Source organism: Thunnus albacares, chromosome 24, assembly GCF_914725855.1.
Source record: "Thunnus albacares chromosome 24, fThuAlb1.1, whole genome shotgun sequence".
NCBI classification, from domain to species: Eukaryota; Metazoa; Chordata; class Actinopteri; order Scombriformes; family Scombridae; genus Thunnus; species Thunnus albacares.
Window position 1 is genome coordinate 11,939,839 of NC_058129.1, and position 21,102 is coordinate 11,960,940.

General features: G+C 38.8%; 2 protein-coding genes across 5 annotated transcripts in view; one reads left to right on the forward strand and one right to left on the reverse strand.

Moving 5' to 3' along the window:
- Positions 1-2,841: 2,841 nt before the first annotated feature.
- On the forward strand, positions 2,842-5,781 carry LOC122976439 (gamma-glutamylaminecyclotransferase-like). Its single transcript, XM_044344927.1, has 2 exons — positions 2,842-2,969; positions 4,387-5,781. The coding sequence occupies exons 1-2, from the start codon at positions 2,876-2,878 to the stop codon at positions 4,881-4,883; spliced, it is 591 nt and encodes a 196-aa protein (XP_044200862.1). The 5' UTR covers positions 2,842-2,875; the 3' UTR covers positions 4,884-5,781.
- Positions 5,782-6,265: 484 nt separating this feature from the next.
- LOC122976792 (FERM, ARHGEF and pleckstrin domain-containing protein 1-like) overlaps positions 6,266-21,102 on the reverse strand; it is a 68,076-nt gene continuing 53,239 nt past the window's right edge. For 2 of the 4 annotated variants that reach the window (XM_044345471.1, XM_044345472.1), the window contains exons 14-28: positions 17,950-18,158; positions 17,387-17,476; positions 15,070-15,203; positions 14,241-14,322; positions 14,060-14,121; positions 12,793-12,968; positions 12,542-12,672; positions 12,351-12,419; positions 12,152-12,241; positions 11,811-11,893; positions 11,171-11,283; positions 9,456-9,616; positions 8,350-8,457; positions 8,046-8,197; positions 6,274-7,446 (exon numbers count right to left, since the gene is read on the reverse strand). In XM_044345471.1, the coding sequence (XP_044201406.1) occupies positions 7,371-7,446; positions 8,046-8,197; positions 8,350-8,457; positions 9,456-9,616; positions 11,171-11,283; positions 11,811-11,893; positions 12,152-12,241; positions 12,351-12,419; positions 12,542-12,672; positions 12,793-12,968; positions 14,060-14,121; positions 14,241-14,322; positions 15,070-15,203; positions 17,387-17,476; positions 17,950-18,158 (1,736 nt within the window). In that variant the 3' untranslated portion in view covers positions 6,274-7,370. Of the gene's footprint in view, positions 7,447-8,045; positions 8,198-8,349; positions 8,458-9,455; positions 9,617-11,170; positions 11,284-11,810; positions 11,894-12,151; positions 12,242-12,350; positions 12,420-12,541; positions 12,673-12,792; positions 12,969-14,059; positions 14,122-14,240; positions 14,323-15,069; positions 15,204-17,386; positions 17,477-17,949; positions 18,159-21,102 lie in introns of all 4 variants that reach the window. The other 2 variants (XM_044345474.1, XM_044345473.1) reach the window with 2 other exon arrangements.

Here is a 21,102-nt window from a genome sequence, read left to right on the forward strand (position 1 = left end):
AAGTGGATATCTGCCACATTTACAGTCTTTTTAGCATCAAATTCCCTCTTTGTGTTTCCTCGGACAGTGTTTCTCTGTTGAGCTGTGGTGGAAGTAAAGTAACAAAAAGAGGGACTTTGGCACTACAAAGACTGTAACGTTGAAAGATATTGACTTTCCCCCATCACTTACATTGTAAGTTAATTATAAAGGGATCTTCTGATGGTATATGAATGAATATGAACAGGAGGAATGATTACAGCAAGAAAAACATGTTTGACTGTTCATTTAGGCACTTGACTGTTGTTTTAAGACAGACTTGAAAAATTGTGAACCCGTCCTTTAATGATAACAGCTGTGGAAGCAAATTATTGTCAAATATACAGTGTTTAATATTATTTAGATGATTCAGCAACAACATATTGCACTTAATTCATACAGAAGCAAGAATGGCATTTTGCCATGAGTGCTATTAGTAGGATCTAACTCATTAACATAATTGACATTTTGGTCTTGAGTTTATATATTATGGTGCATCTTTGCTGCTTTCCTAATCAGTGCTGATATTTTAATATCATTTGTGGATATCTACTCTTTTCTTTCAGTTCTTTCAACATTAACTACACACACACACACTTAAATATTAGATATATAAAACACATTAAAATGCATAAATTAAAACATGTCAAACAAATGTGAAAACCCACCACACAAGCTCATGAAACAATCCCACATCAACGTGACTGACTAAGAGAGAAAATGTTCTTTTATCTTGTATATCAGCTCTGTTAAGAGAGAGAGAGAGTCGGTTGGTGTACAGACTTTCAAACCTTTTGTCCATCACCATAAAAACACAAATGTTCTAGACTAAATCTGGTTGTGAAACCAACAAATTAATCATACAGAGCACTTTAAAAAGCACAAAAAACCTAAAGTTGCCAAGGTTGGTATGTGGCTCTCAACAGAGAATCCAAATGCTGTGAATAAAAACTCAAATTAAACACTGAGAAGTTGTTTTTTTTATCCATGAAATAGTCCTTAAAGCTTCAAGTCTGTAAATATCATGAAATTTTAACTTCCCTCATTTTAGCCTTACAATATGATTTTTACTATAGTTTTAATACCCAAACACCTGTAGTTTTGGCACAAGTGTTCGTTCAATACCACTAAACTGAAGTGTCTTGACCTGAGGAAGACACAGCGTGTTACACGCAACCACAGAGATGCTGTGTTTACTCTTCTTATCGCTTCACCAGAATCAGTGAATTTCCTGCTTTCCACACAAGTGAAAGGTACTTTATTAGAAGACAGCAGCTTGCCTCGACTGAGTCTGCAGGCTCCACTTTGTTGTTAGACAGAATATCAAGTGTCTGTTAAGGCAAAGATAGATGCACTTTAATTCCTGGCTGAGTTATTGTCGCAGTTCATCTCAGCAAGCACTTACCGGTGAGTCTGCAGTCAGGGTAGCATGGCAGGATGAAAAATGTCTGCCTGAGGAAACATTATCTGCTCTTCAGACAACTTGAACTTAATTTTTATGAGATCTATCTGCTGCCCTCATAGTAATAATCTTAATTTGTTTACTGGGATCCAGTGTGGGTGCTGAAATTGGCTGGACTGACAGTAATGAGGCCGTTGTCCTTTTGGCTCCAGTTTGCCGGTGTATTAAAGAGATGCTGAACTTTAAAGCCTTTGATGTAATTCTTTTTAATGTTTTGCTTCTATGACAATATCATTGTCAAATAGTCTCCTAATATTGATGTTATGCTAAGTGGATTTTAATAGAGCCCGCAGTGCAAATCTCCCTTTTATTATATTGTTTTCATACTTCAGTATCTTCATATTTCACCTCTCTACAAAGACCATGTCTAGTTAATTAGCAGTGGGTGTATTGGATTTCTTATTTATTTTATTCCCAGGATTATTTTTATTATACTGTGATTCTTCTTGGCCTGGTGAACTCTCACAACAATATTTTATCAGGCATTTATTATTTTGTTTACTAGTGAGTATAATTGTTTCACTCAGGAACAATTAAAGACAACCCTACAATTAAAAATACCATGTTTTTCCTCGGCTCAGATAGCAGACGAGTTGTTTGTTTTGTGTATATGCGTTATTAAGTAACATACATTTTACAGAACTATGTACAGGGTATACAGACATGACATGGATATCAGAATAATATATTTTAAATAAATATACATTAACACATTTTTTTCAGGAGAGTTGCAAACCCAGTTTTCATAGTTTTAACATTTCTGGAAGACTTAATTAAATCACAGTACCTCTTCAGCACAATTTTAAAAACAAGCAGGAGAAGCCAAGACTTGTGTAGAATTTGGCAATTAAAAAAGTAATAATTATCCAGAAAAAATCACTTACAAACAAACAGACAAAAAAAAACATTCAAAAATATTTTTGCTTTCTCCACATTCAATGAAATCATTATGGCTGTTTTAGGTAACATGGGACCATGATGCAGTGTGATTGTGAATGTTTTTTTTCTCCATAAACGAAGAGTGTAAAACCTAAAGAATACACTCTCTCTGCTCTTTGAAAGCTTAACTAAGGGTAAATCACCCATTTATCAATAACTGATGATGTATTTATGAATGAGAAATAGATTTGTGTGTCAGAAATTTGATAGACTACTGAAAGAATACTTTGAAGGGCCAAAACAAGAACAATATGTAGAGTTAACTGTTTATAATGAACTATATTTTTTTAACAAGGTACTTTTTAGACTAATTACTGAACCCTATTGGACTAATTTGATATTCAAAAATAAAGAAACCAACTGACTCTTCCTTATCACTTTGGTGCCATCTGTTGGTTCACCATAATTTTTACTGCGCATGCGTCAATACGCACTCACTTCCTCCCCGGCTTCTGAATGTGGTTTGGTCCGATGATCCGATCCATTCATTTCCTGAAACAGACACAGTTAGTAAACAGAACTCTGAACAATCATCTGCACCTCATTCCAGGTAAGCTGAGCACCTTTGGGTGCACTTGTAAGCCGTGTTTTGCGTTGTTATACAGATATAACGTGGATTTTATGAGAGACACTTTCGAGAGACACTTTAGATAGCAGCAGCAATAGAAAACAAGATAAAAAAAAAAGGTATTGCACTGCAAGTTAGACAGTTAAAAACAATACAGAGACATGTGAGCACAGACGTAGTGTCCTTTATTTGTATATAATATATAAAAGGCTTTATGTATGGCAGGTAAACTGTAACAGTGCAGCTTCTCAAAGCACTTCATACATGGTGTTTCTTACAGTACATTAGTAGATACGAATAGATCACGATATTTTTTGACCAATTGCAACAATATTATCGGGAGGATTATTTACACAATGAGGTTTTTATAATCATCAGTAATGTGGATGTTATGACTAAAGGCCAATAAAAGAACCGCTAGAGCAGTCTGGTTAGTTCCAAAAATAACATCACTTCACTGCAATGCAGCCTTTAAGACCAGGAAAACACTTGTGCCGTATCACAATATTACAATATCCAAAATCTAAGACGATATTTAGTCTCATATCACGATATCAATATATTGATATATTGCCCAGCCCTAATCCAGTGTTTCTGTCCGTTTTTATGCATGCATACTGTATCATTGTGCAAACTCATCCTGCACCCAGTTTTATGACTTGGCTGTCACAGTGAATTAATTATTGAGTTGATTTACTTTGCAATAACAAAGTCCAGAGATCTCCAGTTGATTGCAGGCCTGAAGGTCGCAGAGATGCAATTTTTGTTCACACATTGATAGAAAGTATATTATTTATTTTCCCAGGGGATGTTGTTGTGCTGCTATAATAACTCACAAACTCTCTGATGAATATTTACAAGGCGGCAGATCCTCCTTAAAGTGACAGGAAAGTTGAGGCAGCAGCGTTTTATTCACTGTTTTCAAACTTGTATATGTGGATATATAAATGTCACCACCCACAGCCAAGAAAAAAAAAACTTTTATCTCTCATTTTTTAGTTCTATTCCTGATGTTTTTAGGTTGTTTAATATTTAATATACCCCAGTATTGAGCAGAAGCAGTCACAACAGTTACATATAAAGTTACAGACACAAGAGTGTTGCAGAGTTTTATTCACATTGGGGTGTTTTTCAGCATCTCAGGCTTTGTTTTATTTATAATTCTATGTCTCTTTTGTTGTATTCCTAAAAATTTGCTCAGAAAATGTTGAAATGTGTCTCTCCAAATGGCTGAAATGCATGTTAGGTTTGCAGATGTGCTGTCAAAGCAAAGTCTCTGAACATTTTAACAAGCCTCTACTAAACAAGCCTCTACTAAACAACATAGGTTGATAATTTAAAAAATCAGAGTTAGAATATGATATCTGACCCCTAACTGCTCCACCTGGTCTTATTTCAGAGGTGTTTCCGCCCTCCTGCGTCCGCATGGCTCATGTCTTCGTCTACGGCACCCTGAAGAAGGGGCAGCCCAACTACTTTCGTATGTTTCACAGCCCCAACGGAAAGGCAGAGTTCCTCGCTTCAGCCTGCACCACTGAGAAATACCCACTGGTGATCGCCAGCGAGTACAATATCCCCTTCCTCCTCAACATCCCCGGCCAGGGTCACCGAGTCCAAGGTGAGATCTACAAAGTGGACGACCAGATGCTGAAATTCCTGGATGCTTTTGAAGGCATCCCCACCATGTACCAGCGGACTCTGGTCAAACTGGAGGTGAAGGAATGGAAGGGACAGACAGAGGGTGAGGAGACGCCGTCACCTGGAAGCATCACGGAGGCTTTCGTGTACAGCACGACAACGTACAAGCCGGACTGGCCCTCTCTGCCCAGCTACGAGAGCTACGACTCGTATGGGGATCACGGGCTCAAGTACGTCACCAGAGAAGCTCGAGACTGATGTATCTCGCTGGATATGAAGATCCTGAGTAGATAGCGTCCACACGGCTTACCTGCATCCCCATAAAAATCAGCTTCCTTTCTACCTCTCTACTAATCCATTTATCATCAGTGGAGCAGGTGCAGACTCTCTCTCACATTTGAAGAAAATCATACTTGAATGCACTCCTGCTTCTAGGATCTTAGGAATGGCATATTATATGTAGTCATTCACCTTTATGTGCTGAAATTTACTGAAAGTACTGAGGCAGTGAATCATTAGAGGTAAGACGTATCAGAATAATGTATTTTACCTCCTGAAGTCAGCCATAAAACATAAAAGTAGAAGGAAATATTGCACTTCATAGTATTATTTTAATGGAGGAATTTAAAGACGGGAAAGGCTTCCTACATTTTGACACTAACGGTACAATCAACAGCCATTTTTGAGTCCTATTTCTTTTACTTACCCCATAACATTACTGTAGGTTAATTTCTATGATGTTAATATGTAATTCATTGTAGGTTTTTAACTGATTTGTCTCATTTAAAGTCCCTGAAAAGGGACAATCACAGGGAAATGTAATGGGCATTGATCGTGCTTCTGTTCTTATCGTGTTTTACCATCCAATTTCTCACTAGCATTCAAATATTTTTCTGTTTTAAGACATTCCAGGAGTGGCAAATGATGTGGTAGATGTGGAAGGAAGCTCCACACATTTAAAACATGTCTCATTTGACTTGAATTTGCTTCAGTAACTGGATCAGCTGAATCATTCACATCCTCTTTGGCACATGACTTGTCAGTAGCCAACGCTGATTCACAGCAGGCATGAATATCATTATACTGGACCTGCAGGCTTTTTGTAACTGGGTGTTACTGTGAAAGAAAATAAAGGCTTGATGAGGTTTTCCCTGCAGAGATATGGTGTCATATTTTTTAACAGACGTGTGAAGCTGCTGCCTCAGGCGTCTGACAGCATGACCTGTTTATACTTTATTTCAAAACCAAGAAAAATACACTTATTGGAGCTGCAATTTAAACTCTGAAGACTTTGATATCAAAGCTGTTGGAGATGTCGTGCTGTGCGTTTGGCCCACAGGTGGGTTTTGAAATTTCCCCGGTTTTAAATCTTGAAACCACAAAGCTACTCTTTTCAGACAAATTTGTAAATATCTAAATGATTTATGTATGTTTAAATGTGCAGTCAGTTTGAACTAATTGGAAGATAAATCAGCTGAAAGAACTCGACATTACTTAGCTGCACTTTTCTAATTTGCAGTGACAAAAACATTCAAAGAAAGAAAAAAAAAAAACAGGATTTTACCAATAAAAACTCCCTGTAGCTTCACTTTTGTACCCATGATGGCTTTATATATACATATTTCTATTTGAGTTTTTTCTTAAAATACAATAGTTTTTCATTATTTTCCCTATGTTATGTTGACCTAACTCAATCCAGGCTTTTGTCTTCATAAAAAAAAGTGAATTGTCTCTTTTTTTCCATATGAACACAATCTTTTCTCATCTTTATTTAAAATATTAAAATCCAGAAAACCTGGAGGGATACAGAAGAAGAAGATATTTGGCAATGAACCGTTGAAATCTCTATTGGCGTTTGGAAGCAGTTTCAAAGTCAGTTGTCCTTTTACAACGAGAAAAAAAACAACCAATAAAAAAAAAAGAGAGAAATTAAGCAGAGTTGAACATTTCACAGTGTATCAAAGTATTGTACAAAAAGTCGCCTTAAAAGGGAAACAGATGGTTGTGTTGTAATTGTGTCCAAACTGGCATCACATTTACTGTAATTCAAATTATTTATAGATTGTCATACAAAAAAAAGACAACATGAGTGTGTTCACATGCACACACTTTTCCACATTTAAGCAAATTATGTACATTTTTGAATCCCTATCACAAATATGTCATCATACATGAATATTAAGAACATTACAAATCAGGGAAACATTACATTGTGATAGGATGTGGTGCACAAACACATGCGTCAGTGTCCCAAATACTTCTGGAAAATCTCTTGTATTTCATTCAGGTTTATGATAAAGATAAAATCCTCCTGACTGTAAACAGGATGTGTTGTTGGGGTGAATATTACCGTAAATCCATGTCAGCATGTGTGCATGTGAACACTCGATGGGACAAACATAACACTGCCACAAATACTGTGTGCTGCCAGTTCAGAGTAAAAAAAAAAGTACAATTATTTTATGAATGAACTGCCTCTAATCAGACACTAGTGGTGCAGAAAGTGGCATTAAGCTGTTTGTGTAATAAGAGGGTGGATACAGGAGGTGGAGGTGACCAAGGTGAAGTGGGAGGACCTCTGAGTGATGTGTAAAGAGGGAGTGAATCAACTATTCAGAGGTATTAATTAGCGCCTGCTTGTGTGCAACACTATTATAAGAGTCTTTCTCGGGTGTTTGTGCAGTCGAAAGTCCAGATCTTCACCCAGGTGAGCGTCTTCGAGGAGAGCTGAGGGCGGCAGATTCGTTAGTAAAGGTCTTTCCTGGTGCTCGGCAGGGAGCGGCTGGCGGAGCAAGTGGCGCTGCGGATCACCTCCATCCACCTGGAGATGAGAAAAATTATATAAGAACATAAAAAACAAACTTGGTTAGTTAATTTTACAGCCATAAGTACTGGACTTTTGCACCTATTTTCAGTTATTTCACACATCATTTAAAATAAAGGACTTTCATAAGTACAGATTATTATAGTAGTGACCTCTTCAACTGAGAATCAAACAATGAACATTTTCAAACAATACTACCAAAAAAAGCAAAAAGATAAAGAAAACAATGATTGTTCACCGTTTCCAACATAATTCATAAATCCCTCATAAAAACATTTACTATATAATACTAGACAAATCAGAGTAAATACTATAGACTGTCTCGCCTTCTTTTACAGTCTTTTGAGACAAAGTTAGATCATCTGGACACCAGAATATTTCTGTTTGTTCTCTTGTTGAATTCGCTATCTTACTAATCTCTCTTGAAATTGTGACTATTTCTTAAGGTCTTTACATACTGTTGCACATAAATTTTAAATTCCTGCCAGAAAAGTCAACATTGTATTAAAATAAAATGAGATAGATTTGATTGTTTGTACAGCTACTAAAAGGACACAGACAAGTGTCTTCATCACTAATCACCCAAGATCTTGTACCTTTCAAACGTGTACTCGCTCTCCGATCTGAAGTAATAGACGTGGGACTTGAAGTGGAGTTTGAAGACGTAGTCCTTGTGGATGTTCTCCGACTCGGATGGGACAGTGACAGAGTAGCCCAGCAGAGGAAGGCTGGCCAGAGGGTAGTCATCCTGCAGGCAGACTTCAGTTAACTTTACTGACAATATAAAGTTACATTTATAAACCGGTAATAAACAGACTGACTAATACAGTGGCAAAAACGAAAAAAATGCACTAAAAAGTACAACACAGTACATTTTTCTTGCGTTGTTTTACATCTAACCTGGTGCGACTTGTAGAAAAAGAGGCTGAAGTTAGTGAAGACCACCCAGAGTTTCTGCCAGCCGTTACTGTTCTTAAACTTCCTCAGCAGGTTACCTGACAGCTGGTTCTGGAAACACAGAAGAAGCGAGAAGACAAGAGAATGAAAACCAGTTCAAATAACACAAACACAGCTGATTACATTATAATGTTAAAATGTAGAAAAAAGATGGGAGAGAGAAACTTGTCATGCAAAAGAAATATGACAGGGCTGCACATAATGATTCTTTTCATTATCAATTTATCTGCTGATTATTTACTTAATTTATAAATAGTTTAACATTTTGAGAAATACCCATCACAGTTTTCACAATATGATGTCTTCAAATTACTTGTTTGGGCAAATATTTGAAAAGTGAGTCAAAAAAAAAATGAGTGACTGAAATAGTTGCAGATTAATTATCTGTCTGATTGATTAGACTCATTTTTTCAGCTCTAAAATATGAAATACATTCTGACATCCTCTTCAAATGGGTTGTGTGGTTCTGTCAGCAATTTGTCATGATAGTGAGCACAGTTTAGGAAAAAAAAGCATTTTAAAACATCAATGTGGGCTCTAAGATATAGAATTTCAGAAAACTATGTCTCTAACATTGAACTTGTTTGTCTAGATTGTAGTTTGTGGTGGATTTGGTACAGTCAGACCTCAGCTGTGACTATTGCAGTACCTCTCTGCTCCAGCAGGTGTCACTAAAGGACAGGCTGTATATTCTGTACCAGCAAACCACACAGAGAGAGACACACGGGGCCCCTGAAGTCTGCTGAGGGGCCTCATCAACTCACTGGCCGGACTACTGGCCTCTGGTAATGTCAGCGTAGACAGACAGAGATGAAAGTGAAGACAGAGAGACAAATGGAGGGAAGACAAAGACCAAAAAACACAGACATGAGAAGAAAAGTGAGACAAAGGACATTGAATCAATGGTCCTTTGCCTGTAAAGAAGAAGACCGGGACAGACAGAACACACTGGACAAAAACAGACGACTGGACTCCACAGCTACCAGCTTGAAGAGGAGAAACAGGGATGTGATGTGTAGAGAGAAGACGATTTAGACACAGTCCGGTACCTCCACAGCAACGCTAAAGTCCACCATGGACACACTGGTGTTGCGATGCCAGCAGACATGCACGGTGGTGTTACCGCGGTGACCTTGGCGCTCCAGAGACGAGCGTGAGCCGCCAAGCTCCTCCTCCGACTCCTGCTCGGCTCCACCGTCCTCCAACAGCTCTGGAGAACGACGGACAGTTCAAGAAAATACATGCATACATATTATACATATGTTATATATTATATCTTGACTGGAGCTGTTTTTTGGGGTTTTTTAGTCAGCTTGTCTCTGTCAGTCAAGGCTGAATTATTTGTGCCTCCAGGAAGTGAGAATTGTTCATCAACTGATTGGTAGTAAAGGGGGAAAAACATAAAATGCTTATCTTATTTTTACCAACTGATGGGAGGTTAAATGAAAGTGTAACACTTTGTTCTTGGTTTCACACTCCATTACACATGGGTTTTGGAGTTTGGGTTTTCAAATCCATTTAATTTTTATAGTCTACAAGCACACATCTGTCTCAGACAGCTTTACAATCTGAACAGCAAACAATGTTTCTGATACTTGATTTGGAAAAATAGAAGTAAAAGTCGGCTGTAAGTAGTATAAACAAATACCAGTTCGCTCACGGCATCTAACGACATTCCCATAGGAACTCAATACCTCATTGCTAATGGACAGTATTGCTTTAAAGAAAGCTAACAAACAATTACAGTCATAACTGTTATTGCTGAAGAACTGGTTGTCGACTGATAGATCACATCAGGACCAAACTTGTGGAGAAACGAGCTCTGCAACATCCTCAAGATTGTTTTGTTATGCATGGCTGGCAAATGTTCTGTATTTTAACTGGTTGCAGCTGGAGGTGAGCATTTCCAGTCTTCTTTTGTTGGACAAATTTGCACAAAAGCAAGTATTGGGGCTTCCAGCTTTGGCTTTTTTTGGTTAGATTGCACTTTTCATAGACACACTGAAGCTTTTACAGGACTTGGATGTAATGTTGTAACAACAATCTGGCTTTAATAGATATTATTGAGGACAGCTACAGCCTCAACATTTAGCTTTACAAATCTGCTTGCTATTTTACTGTTTTGACAGCAAACAGAAAAATATATAAAAGGTAGACATGAGTCAAATGCTGACAGATGCATAAAATTTTAAGATTTAGTTCATAAAAGTCTAAAAATGTGTACACAAATGGAGCAAAAGAAGAAGCTCTTTTGACCAGAAACAAAGAGCTGAGCCAAAATTGTGATCAAAGCAATTTCAATACAATCTGGTCCAAAAAAAAGGAAGGGAAAAAACCCTTTTGTTGTTACTTGTAAGCCAATACTCTTCAACAGTTTGAGTTTAAAATGTACATAGCAGGCGATTTAGCTGCGGCACAATGGAGACGTCAAAGCAAAGGTCACCAGGCGGAGGCCTCATTGAAGATAATGACAGGCGTTTAAGATAAAGAATGAGAAGAAGAAGAGGTGCCTGGACGTCCATATATCAGATGACATTAAAAACATGATGAAAGGCCACCTGGAACAATTCATGAGGTGCTGAAAGCAGCTGTCTGTCTTGTCAAAGGGACTATAGGTAAAGGGTCAGACTTTAAAAATGAGCGAGTGAGCGCCAAATTGGTCAATTATTTAAAAGGTTGTAACTTTTTAAAACTGTTTGAAGTCTTACTTGATGTTTTTCATATTCACAAACTGAAAGACAAGTCTATAATGAGTCAGACTCACTGTTGTCAGATGGGCTGGTGGAGAGCAGGTCAGTTTGAGGACTGCTGCTCTGCTCCGCCAGGTCAATCGCCATCCTGATGTCCTCCACCCACCGCTCCATCTCTGACGCACAGCTGCACAGACACAGGAAGGAAGAGAGAGAGAGAGAGAGAGAGAGAGTTTTAATGCAAAACGGTTATGTATCTACATGCAGTAGCAATATTAACTTCATATGTTCCCACGAAGTGTATGAGAATTAGAAAAGTATGAAATAAGATCTCTATTTTACAGCCACACATACAACTTTTTAATCAGTGAAAGAGTAACTGAATGGAAATTAGGTCAGTTAATTGGAGGACAACCAAACTGTGGCGGGGGTCCTGCAGAGAAGAAAATCTATTTTTAATGAGGCTGACCTGCATTAATCTTTAAAACTGTTATTCTTAGACGCACACAACTTTCATTAAAAATGGATGACGTACTGTTTGTTTGATCTCTTTGTTCGTGTAATGTTTTCACTCATTTTCTTTTCCTTCCTTTCTTTCATTCACGGTACATATTTTAAATTATTTAGCCTTCTGTTTGTAGTGTCTTTGTTGTATTGTATCATTATTATGCTCAATGTAAGTAAATTAATGTGTTCATGTGTTCATGCGTGTACCTGGCGGCCACCACCACAGACTGGCGCTGTCCAAACAAGGTGAATGAATGAGGGACCCCCCACTCCTCCTCACTTTCTCTGATCTGCAGACACACACACACACACACACACACGGTATCATCAAGCTTAAGCTTAAATACACACACAAATCCCAGCTGAGGTTTTTTTTTCCAGAATATGCTTCCCAGAAAAATAACCCTGGACAAAATATTCTTAATTTTAGCATCATAAGATGTGAAAACAAGCTTTCACTTTTAAAGAAAAAGAGAAAACAAAACTGATTTGAATTTTTCTTGACACATTTTTAAATCTAGTTTTAAAAAAATGAAGTCTTTATATACCGTCATGCCATATAGAGGCAGCTGGCCATGAACCTTGAACTGGTTGGACGGGGTCATCCCCCTACTGGTGTACAACAAAGAATCGCTGAACTGGAGAAAAGACAAAGAGAACAAAGGACAAACAGAAAAAAGTGGGTGTTAAATATTTTTGCCATCACAAATATTAAATCCAGTTTGAAAAGTAGCTTTAATGTCGTACCAGGAAGAACATTCTTTGCTGAAGGCCCTTCCCCGAGAGCTTGCTGAGGCAACCGAGCCTGATAAACTCCTGTAAGTCAAACAAAATCACAAAGAATTGGCCAAGAGTAACCATAAAAAACATATAAGTCACTTATACTAACAACATCAAACTGTTTCCTGTCCTACAACACAAAAATAAAAGAGTCTAACCCTGCCGGGGATGGCGAGGTTGTCGACGCCAGTCACATCTTTCTTCAGCTCCAGAAGCTTCTGGAAGTTCTCCATCTTCATCATGGTGCCTTGGAGCTGCAGCACCATCTCGGAGATGTCGGCCAGAGCCGCTGGAGGGGAAGGAACAGGGACAAATTCATATTCACATGCACAAGAATATACATATGTGTGGGAGGGAAGGTCGAGATGGTGAAGATAAAAAGAAAAACATCCATAAACGCAACACGTACCTCTGGAGTCCCTGAAGTCATCGTGGGTGGGCGGGTAGTGCTTGCAAAGCCTCTCCAGGATGAGTTTGTAGTGCAGCAGGCGGTGAAGAGGCCGGAGGAGGAAGATGTTGAGGGGGAGGTAGCACACCCTCTGCTGCTCAAACTCCCGACACAGAGCCTCCGCCTTCCGACTGGACCTGAGGCGCAGAATAAGGACCATCATATTTAAGTATTTAACTACATTCCCTGTGACTACTTTTCCTATTTAATATCAGTTTTCTGTTTTATTAATTGACTTTGTCTGTTCTTACTACAACTAATCTACTTTTTTTTAGCCACAACAAGCAAAAGAGAGCACATCACACCCATTTAAGCATCCATCCACTGGCTTCCTGTCTCTTTAAGAATCAATTTTAAACAGTTTATTGCTAGTTTACAAAGCCCTGAATGGATTAAGACCTCCGGTTGCTATTTTAGGTCATTGAACACTACAGTAATGCATCTTACTGAAATATTTCATGTTACTTCTAGTTCAGTTTTTAGTTCAGTACCTCAGTTTTATTGAATTTTATTGCTTGTTTGCAAACTTTGATTTGTTCAGTGTTTCTATGCAATTCATGTGAAGTAACTTAAGCTGCAATGCATGAATTAAAGGAAAGTTTTTTGGGGGCTAAAATCTCACTATATTAAACATGGTGTCCTTTAAATAAGTCCTGGGTTGTTTCTAGTGCAGTACTGTATAATATTACCTACATATGTGCTCATTTTACTAAGAAAGTTTTAATATCTTCTCATGCAAATCAACCACTTCAAACTGTAAATTAACATACCAATCATGCCTATTACTGCTTACTCCTTAACTACTTTTGTCTGCATGTGTGTGATAGATTGTAACTAATATATATGTAACATGTACCGTATATGATTATATGTATGATCAGATCTAGATTTCTGTGGTTCACTATTCTTTGTTTGTATGTGTATATGGCTTTGAAATTGTATTTATTTTCTTGTAAAGCACTTTGTAATTTGTAGTTTTGATAATAAATAAATAAATAAACTTTATTATTATTATAACTGGAGGTTTCACAAGTAAAGATCTACAGTAGCTTTTCCTTTAAATGTAACTTTTGAAAGCAAAGAGCTCACTCTAATAACACTAGCCATTCCAGTAACCTCAATCCAGTGTTTGGCTGCTGAACACACAGCTATATACTTGTTTCATGCCAGCCTGTAACCTTTGACCTTTGCTTACTTATAGCTGTGTTGTGCTGCGTTATGCACTCACCTACAGGCTCGCTCCAGTTCCACCAGGCACTCTGAGTGTTTCTGAAGATGCATGGTCAACTGCTGCAGATGTAAAAGCGATAACAGGGAGTTCAAATAGAGATGAGAGATAAAGAGGCGACTGAAGATGGCATTTGTAGTTTTTTACGGCTATGGTAGAGAGGGAGATGTAGTTTATTTACCCTCAGACCCTGTATGTTCTTCAGTAGAACATCACCAATTCGTTGATAATCTCCTTTAATGTGAGCATTAGAGCGACCCTCCCTGAAAGAGATAGAGAGCAGTAACATTTATTCACCAGTAGATGCCAGACCAGAGCTGTTTTTCTCTCTCACACATACACACACACACACACACACAGAGGACTGGAAAATATTCCCCCACAATCCCATTCATCATTACCAGCAAGTCCTTGGGCCCCTGCCAAAAGCGTGGTTCATTTGTGTGTATGTGTGTATGTGAGTTTCTCCTGTCTGTCATTACAGAAATAACACACACAAGATTCCTCCAGGAGGCAAAGAGGACTTGGAGATCCTAAGCAGAGTCACATTAGACTTCATGTCACATCAGCAAGCTGGATCACCTTATTTTTTCCTTCTTCTTCAGCCAGCATTAGTTATCGCTAAAGCAGAACAGCAAATTACCAAACACTAATCTGGTCTTAAAATGCCTCACATTTTTCTGCTGGATGTGTTTTGTTTACATCCATTAATCCTGTTTCACTGCATCAACTCACATGAATTTGCATCTCTAAAATATCTGCAACATTTTCCAGGATTGAAACACACAAAATCAACTGAATATGGAAAGGGTGCAGAAAAAGACTAACTCTGTAGACATTGTACAGCCATGATGCTGCGATCTTTAAGTTAATGATTTTTTGACTTGTTTTTCCAAACGGCCTCATAAATTATAAGTAAAACCTCTGTTTCTCTGATGAGAATGAATGTGTTTGTAATGTAAAAAGAAAAGGTTTCCGTTTTCTGAATGAGAACACACACAGACACTGACCACTGCGCCAGCCTCTGCTCCACCTCTTTGAGGAATCCCTGGTGGAACTTGTAGACCGGATCGTAGCTGGCGGAGATCAGGTTGTTAACGGAGTCTGGAAACGCCTCGTCTTTCCCCAAAACACCCTGGAAGGACTAGGATAAAGCAACACACACACACACACACACACAAATATGCACACACAAAAACACATCAGTTACATGAGTGAGTTCTTGTCTGGGTGCAGCTCTCAAAGCGAGCAATCAAAACATTCAGAAAGGTCCAAATAAAAGTTTACATTTGGAGGATACTTATGACTGTCTCAAAAGAGCCGTGTCAAAGGAAGTAATGTGGATGAAGCTCTACTGTGAAGCAATGAATGTGGTTTAGGTTAAAGCTCAAACAATTAATCCCTTCATGTATTACTCAATTGACAGGAAATTAATCAGCAACTATTTATGATGTCTAGCAGAAAAGTTCCAGCCTCTCATATGAGGATTTGTTGCTTTTCTTTGTCTTATGTAATAATAAACTGTATATTTTTGAGTTTTTGTACTGTTGGTCAGACAAAAACACTAAAAAATACACAATTTTCTGATATTTATAGACCAAATGATTAATCAATTAATCAAGAAAATAAACAGCTGAATAATCTATAATGAAAAAAATTAGTTACAGCCCCATCTAAGACTTGTATAATAAAATATTTTATACTTTAAACAACAAAACAACACACTGTATTTAAGCTTTTGTACATACTACACATCCAAATCTCTCAAAACAGTGACTGAGTGATTCCAGGGGACATATATGTGGAAACATGTGAGCAGATAAAACACACAATATACTGTGATGATCCCAACAGACAGACGGAGGTCAGAGGTCAAAACGAGTGACTTGACTTGAAAGCGCAATCACATTTGTCTGCACCAAGGATAACCGTCAGCCAGCTTACAAACACACCGTGATCCTCATGGCCCCGAGCGACTACACCACAACCCCTGACACCGAGGTGTTGAATTCCTCTACAGAGTAAATCACTCACGATTATGACAGCTAGCGCAGAAAGGAGGCCGGCCAGCTGTTTCACAGAGGGACTCGGTGAGAAAGGGTGACGGGGAGGGAAAGAGAGAGGGAGGGAGGGAGGGAGGGGTGTGGGATCTCAGGCCTCAGCGGTGCCAGCCAAAGAAAATATTTAAGAGGTTTTAAAAAAGCGCCAGCACACGCCTTCCTCCCACATCAAAGAGGGTGGAAACTACTGTTGAGAAGAAAACAGCTGAGAGGGAGAAAAAGACAAGAAGAGAGGGGAAATATAATTTCATTTTCCAGTCCACAGCGAGGACAGAGGTCAAGGTGATGGGGGTCTTACTGCCACACAGGGCTTGAACCTGTGTTTTCCCCATTGGTGGTCTCTATTCAGGCTTTTGCTGCTGATTTTCCCCCTTTTTTTGTTGGTAACAGACAGACAGTAAAGTGGAATCATGTAAAAAGCAAAGTCTGACCCACATTAAGCTGCTCTTTTATCCCAGGATTTAGGATCCAGCGTTTTACAGCAAGAAAGAACAAACAAGACACAAGTTTTATGGCCTGAATGAAGATCATTTAGCACTTTTGTGTCGCTCTCTTCTTAAAAACAAAAAGGATGAAAGTAATTTAAAAAACACTCGCACAAGTCACTTCAATATGTTCACTTGGCAGCCATATTTTCATCTGTCATCTGTCCTGCAACTCTCAGATGTTGAGCCTCAGTCTTTCGCCGAAGGCCAAACTAAATGGACATGAAAGCCCATTTTCGGGATGAGAATAAAAAAAGTCAAAATACTGAAACCTCAGTTTAATATTAATGTCACATTACAACAAAGACAACAACCAACTTTAGTTCGTTTATAAAGACCAAAATGACCTCACTTTCCCGACATTCAGGTTGTAAAAACACCAAATTCACATCTGGATCCCAACAGTTAGGCTTCTCTGACTCACTGTCCCAACACATAAGCTTTAAAACGACCAACTTCGGTTCACTGTCCCCATCTGACTTTGAAATAACCAGCCTTGACTCAAGACTAAAGCTTTAAAAGAGACCAAACTTGGCTCACAGTCCTGCATGCGCGCTATGCACGACTGTATACTTTAGGGAATGTGTTTACAGTTGGCCAGACGAGCTCCTGGTCAGATGGCTTTTACAAAGATTTCTCTGTCAGCCGCACGAGAACGGCCTCACGCTTAGCGGGGACATGAAAACAGATGAGGCAGAAACAGATAAGTAGATGATGTGTGTGTGTGGGGAGGGGGAAATGTAGAAACTATAGAAATGTTATGTTAGAAATGTCCTCCTTACCTCTGTGATGACCTGCAGGTCTTTGAGGTAGGTCCGCTCCGTGGTCAACAGTTCCTTGGCTATGAAGTAAGCCTTGTCTGTAGGAAACTTCTGGACACAAACAGAAAGAAAGTTCGATCCATCTCTCCATCCATCAATCCACTGATACATTTCTGTTTTTTCTACAGGAAACAGCTTCACACATGTTGGATGCATTTTTTCATTATTTAATCAACACATAAATCATAAAACATTGGCACTGTTTACTTTTTGCCACCAATCCTCATTTACTTTTTGAGGCAGCAGGAAATCTGCTGTATTGCTTTATGGCACAGAACGGGAAGACGGGATTATTATTCCATCATGTACGGCACTAAGAGGCTTTCAGAAGCAGATAGTGAAAGTAAAGAAAGGCGGATTTCTCACTTTCAACTTGTTCTTTTCATTCTGTTTAGCCCAGAAAAAGACTGGAAAATCTAGTCCTGGTTTTCCCATATATTATCCAATTTGTTTACCGTAAATATAATAGAAATGTGTGTGACTTGGTTGAGGAAATTCTGTAATTTCCCTGTCTGCGTGCCCACCTTCCTCCTCGCCTCATCTTCATCCTCATTGCGGACATATCCTGCGTCAGTGAGCAGTGGGCTGGTGAGCGGCGATAGCTGCCGTCCCTCGGGACTCTGACCCGGACCCAGGACAGCGGTGACGCCCATCCCCTGTCCATTTACCGAGCCGTTACCGTTAACGACCACGCTGGGACTTCCCAGTGGAGAGTCCTCTGAACCAGGGCTTCCTGTGGGGAGGAGAGGAAAACCGAGAAAAATGGAAAGGGGAGGGAGACGGGGGACAGGAATAGAACAAAGAGTGAGATAAGGGAGATGATAGGAGAGGATAAGTGTTAAAACAGATTGAGCTACTTGCATGAAATTCACTGCCAACTTGTTTTCCTTATCATTTAATTCTTGCAGTGACATTTTCACTCTTTCACACTTTTCAGTGGTGGAAAAGGTTTCTACATTCATCCCCTTACATATTTTCAGCATTTAGAAGCTGAAGATATGAACATACCCCCTTAATATTTCCTCTATACATAACCAACCTGTATGGCAATGAATTTCAGGGTTAGACAACCCGACAAAATCAATCTGTGTCATGTTCCGGCAGCTTGGCACATGACAAAAATACCAGGATCCCTTGAGTCTGAATCAGGCTACTCTATTTCTCTATTTGGATCGTCATCTGAAAAGGTTCAAAAGCCAAAGTGAAAGGGAATAAATTTGAAGAAGAAAATGAAAAGTAGACGGTTAGTGACAAGTTACGAATTATACAAGTTAGTTTACTTGCAAGACTTTTAATAAAAGGGCATATCTGTGAATTATAAGGGCAGGTAAAAGACAAAGTTGCAATAAATACGGTTATGAGGACGTCTATACTCTTCGTAACTCAATGTGACCTAGTTTTACTTTTATTTAACAGAAAAATGATGTGACCACATATGCTTTTTTAGTTCCCTTACAATGCACTACAGATATGATCTCTTATCCAGTGTTAGCTGCCTAAAATCACCTGTTTTTTAATAGGAGTCTGGCATGATTGCAGTTGAAATAACTTACATCTAAGTCTGGCAGGTTTTTGAGAAAATACCAAGATCTGGACAGAAGAATAAAGACTATTTTTCACTACAGCTAGAGTCACTACAGAGGTTAACTACATGGTCAAATACTAAGTTGTGACTTCATACTTGCCCAGGTGCAAAGTTTCCAAACTGGATCATGGGTAAAACCATGGCAACCACTGAGTGCAGATCTGTGACGGGTGCTATAAAAAGAACTTACCACCATACAGAAAAAAAAAACTACTACAACGATAAACACAGGTGACAAGACAAGCTAACACATGCTTGAAAACATGACAAACAGACAAACGGATCAAACCGTGCGCGTCGGGCGGAGCACGAAACGAACAGCCTCTACTCTACAGTCTAACTACTACAATACAAGACACAGGGAGGGGTCACAGGTCAAGCAGGATGAGGGTATGCGGGTGGGTGAAGGTGTGTGAGGGGTGGGGGCAGAGGGTTGCTGGACACTGTGTCCGTCTACAGAAAAATTCTGGAGTCCCTTTTTCTTCGAACGTACAAGGTCGTTTTTTTTTATTGACACTAGTGCACACAATCAGTTACAGTGTTAAAAAGAGAAAATGAAGGGTAAAGAAAAAGAGCAAAACCTCAGAGAAGTCACAAGAATAAAAATCCAGTAGATGTTTTGAGGATGAAAATAAAAAAAAAAAAAAAAAGGACAGGTGTGCAGAAATACAAAGTGTTAACAAGAGTGACAAAGAAAACCAGTGAGTCAGTGCGTCTTTAGGCCATATATTCAGTATGCGTAATTTCAATTCTTTCTTTTGTAAAGGAATATAAAGACTTTCTGAGCTAGCTAGATCGGCAGCTGTTTGACCTTTGCATGCTGAGTATTTATTGTGATTTTACGCACCGTGCACTCGACACACACTTCTTGCGACAGCCATGGCATGCATGAGAAATCAAATAAACGCAATGCATGCAAAAGTCAATCTGCCACCTCAATCCTCAAATCGCAAAATGAAGACGAAATGGCAAAAAGCCAGTTTATTCCTTTAAAAGAAGAAGTCAGTACCAAGTGTGTTATGTAAACAGAAAGAGAAGCACAGATGTGATGCCAAAACGCCAGCTTACACCTTTTTTAACAGTCAGACTTACTGTAAGCAGCCTGATATCAGTCAAATAAGATCATCACAGTGTGAACATCGCAGAAGAATCTACAATCATTTTTTTTTGAGTAAATCTAGCAAATTTGGCTCTGATTTAATTAACTCCATAAACATACAAATTACAATATGAGTACAAAATCACAATCTATCAGTCTGATACTGTATGTACAGTACATTAAAAATCACAAAAACGCCTCAATGGAAGTGACTTGCTGCAAGTGCTATTCGGTGACAGGCAGTGGAAGGAAACACAAGGTGGACTCAGCTTCAGTATTCGTGTGTGTGTGTGTGCGCGTGTGTGTGTGTGCATGTGTGTCCATCTTCTGACAATCCTCTGACTTTTCTCAGAAAATAAAATGCTGTGACTCTCAAAAATCTTTTTTTTTGTTTGTTTGTTTGTTTTTCCACTTACATTATGCGTTAAGCTTAACTTTACTTGTGTCTGTCTACCTTCGCCTTCTCACTCGCCGTTTTAAAAAGAGCACTGGAGCTGAGTCAACGTTGTTTCATCCTTGTGTACAGTGAGGAAACCTTGGGCAAAACACACCAATGGCGTCTAAATATTTGAAAAGACAGGGTGCGGTTAATTAATCATGAGGGTGGAATATCAAAAAAGGCATGAAAGCTGTAATCTCCTACAAGTTAAGAGATGTGAGTGTATGAAAAACAAAAAAAAAGTACATTTCTAGAGTTGTTTAGTTTGCGTAATAGTGCACCCGATGCTTCTCAAACATTTGGAACCATTTTGAGCCCCATGACAGAAACACAGAGTGACAAAGTGAGCAAAAACAGCGCAGAATGACAGAAAAGCAGGGGCTTTGCTTGCCTGGTTGACATGCATTCAGAAAAAAAGAAAGGGAAATTGTGAGAAAACAGTGTTGAGGCGCATTTTTCCCCCCCCCTTTCCTCCCAGCTAACAGAAAACATGCTTAAAAACAGCACATTTACAAAGCATGAAGCATGAACATTTGTTTCAAGAAGAAGCTCTG

Excerpts from the sequence above, each read along its gene's own strand:
- LOC122976439 (XM_044344927.1), top strand. The coding sequence starts at position 2,876 with ATGTGGTTTGGTCCGATGATCCGATCCATTCATTTCCTGAAACAGACA. Across the intron at positions 2,970-4,386 it reads TCATCTGCACCTCATTCCAG|AGGTGTTTCCGCCCTCCTGC; the intron begins GTAAGCTGAGCA and ends GTCTTATTTCAG.